A 2,121-nucleotide genomic window follows, 5' to 3' on the forward strand; every position below is an offset into this window, starting at 1 on the left:
GACTTGTTGCAAAATGTTACTCTAAAATGGAAGGTATATATTTCCATGAAATCTTTTGCCAATTGTTAAATTTATTTTTATTTGCATTGTATTGGCACTAGTTGCTTTGCTTGATTTGGTGTTTAAAACAACATTGTAACCTGTACAGATGCTTAAGAATTTACATGTACCACTTGTGTGGTTTTCTACAAAAGATAAGGCTCTGTCCGATATGAATGTGATGAACCTAATGTCAAATCAATCACTATATTAGAAGGGTATACTTCTAAAGTTTGATATGAAGAGCTCTCTATCCATAAAAAGTGAGGGAAATGGTATCACTCTGCACATTGTCTGCAGGTGAATAAGGGAGATGGACACTCCCCAGAACCCGGATCAGAGTTGGCACCGGAATTATGGCGGTTTTTTATATAGACTTCTCAAATATTTTGAGCGCAACCCAAAACGGTCTCTGCTGGTACTTGGGCTCATTTTTCTGTTATGTCTGTTTGGCATTCTCAATGGTAGATTTCGTATTGCATTCTTTATCACTCTCGGTATGCTAATAAGCATATTAGCTGTCGTTCTGGCATGCGAATTCTTTTTACGGTGGAAACAACGGAAAGACCGTTCTCGTTCCAGGGCAATCAATGGTGCAGAGATTTCTTCTCCCACTGCGATTGAAGGTGTCGAGATTTCGCATACACACCCGATTGAAGCCGCGCCAGACGATTTAAATGGAGATGATCTGAAGAGTCTGACCGGTCTTCCAACGATATTCTATTTCCAGGCCCTGGAGACAGTCACTGGTAGCTTCAGCAAAGAGATTGGAAGGGGAGGATTTGGGAAAGTCTACGAAGGAACTTTGACAGATGGTACTCAAGTTGCCATGAAATGTCTACTGAGTCAGACGGGGCATGGATAGCAGGAGTTTTGTGCAGAAATGGTCACCATATCGTCCCTAAATCATTCCAATCTCGTGAGCTTGCGTGGCGTATGTGTGGAAGGCCCGCATCGGATTCTGGTGTACGAATTTCGATATATGGTTGTTCGCTTCGGACAGAAAGTTGGATTCGAAGACCAGATATTCGATTGCCCTCGACACTGCACGGGGACTTGCATACCTGCACAAAGAGTCGAGACTTGGTATTCTGCATCTGGATGTCAAACCTCAGAACATTCTGCTGGATAAGGATTTTAAGGCAAAAGTCTCCGATTTCGGCATGGCGAGGTCTCTGAACAGAGATTCGGAGAGTCGTGTGGTGACAGGGGTGAGAGGGACGCCCGGGTACATGGCCCCCGAGTGGTTTATGGGGTGGGGAATCACTTACAAGACGGATGTGTTCAGTTACGGGATGGTCCTTCTAGAGATAATCAGGGGGAGCAAGAATGTGGATAACTCTCAGAATTCAGAAAATTGGTATTTTCCTTCTATTGCTTTCAAGAAGGCGAGGCAAGGGAAAATGGATGAATTGATCGAGAGCGGGTTGAAATTGGAGAGGCCAAAGGAGATGGATGAGGCTTATCGGTTGATAAAGACAGCGCTGTGGTGTATTCAAAGTAATTCGGCTATGAGACCTTCAATGGGAACAGTGGTGCGATTATTGGAAAGAGATTTGGAGTTGATGGATCCTCCATTCACCTGCATGCTTCAGTTCGTCCCCTCGCTTGATGACGACGAGACGCCCCCGGATTTGGACGGCTAAGGTATAGGTCTCTACAAAACTATGTACATTTGGGAGTATATCTGGCCTTAAAATGACTCTTCTTCAGAAGAAAATGTGTCTGCTTATGTTTCTGAACAACCCAAAAGGGAATTCTCGGATTTTATCCATAGCTGAACATCAGTGGTTTTTCTTTCTGGTAAAGAGTTAGCAAGTCCTGAGTTCTTTGAAACAACTAAAATAAGCCTTTTTTTTCTTCATTCTTTTTGAGAATATATAGAAGGCTGGTTTTTCCCAACAACTTAAAGTAATCATTTTCCTATTCTCTTAAAGGCTTAGAAATTGTTGATTTTTTTTTGTTTAGGATAAAAAAAAATTAAATGTTTTTGTAGTGGATCTGTGATACAAAATTTATAAAATTGTAATTTTAAATTGCCCAATAATTGTAGTACACAAGTGTTGTAAATTTGAATTGCGC

The 2,121-nt window shown here is 41.5% G+C and overlaps 1 protein-coding gene across 1 annotated transcript; it reads left to right on the forward strand.

Annotated features, from left to right (window-relative positions):
• Nucleotides 1-352: 352 nt before the first annotated feature.
• On the forward strand, nucleotides 353-1,685 carry LOC149209290 (G-type lectin S-receptor-like serine/threonine-protein kinase SD2-5). The gene is made up of 2 exons (XM_089398565.1): nucleotides 353-894; nucleotides 1,043-1,685. Exons 1-2 carry the CDS (start codon nucleotides 353-355, stop codon nucleotides 1,683-1,685), a joined length of 1,185 nt encoding a protein of 394 aa, XP_089254691.1.
• Nucleotides 1,686-2,121: the final 436 nt, after the last annotated feature.

This window comes from Pinus tabuliformis, chromosome 1_2 (genome assembly GCF_031772625.1).
Source record: "Pinus tabuliformis cultivar Carrire ecotype Pingquan chromosome 1_2, CPIR1, whole genome shotgun sequence".
NCBI lineage: Eukaryota > Viridiplantae > Streptophyta > Pinopsida > Pinales > Pinaceae > Pinus > Pinus tabuliformis.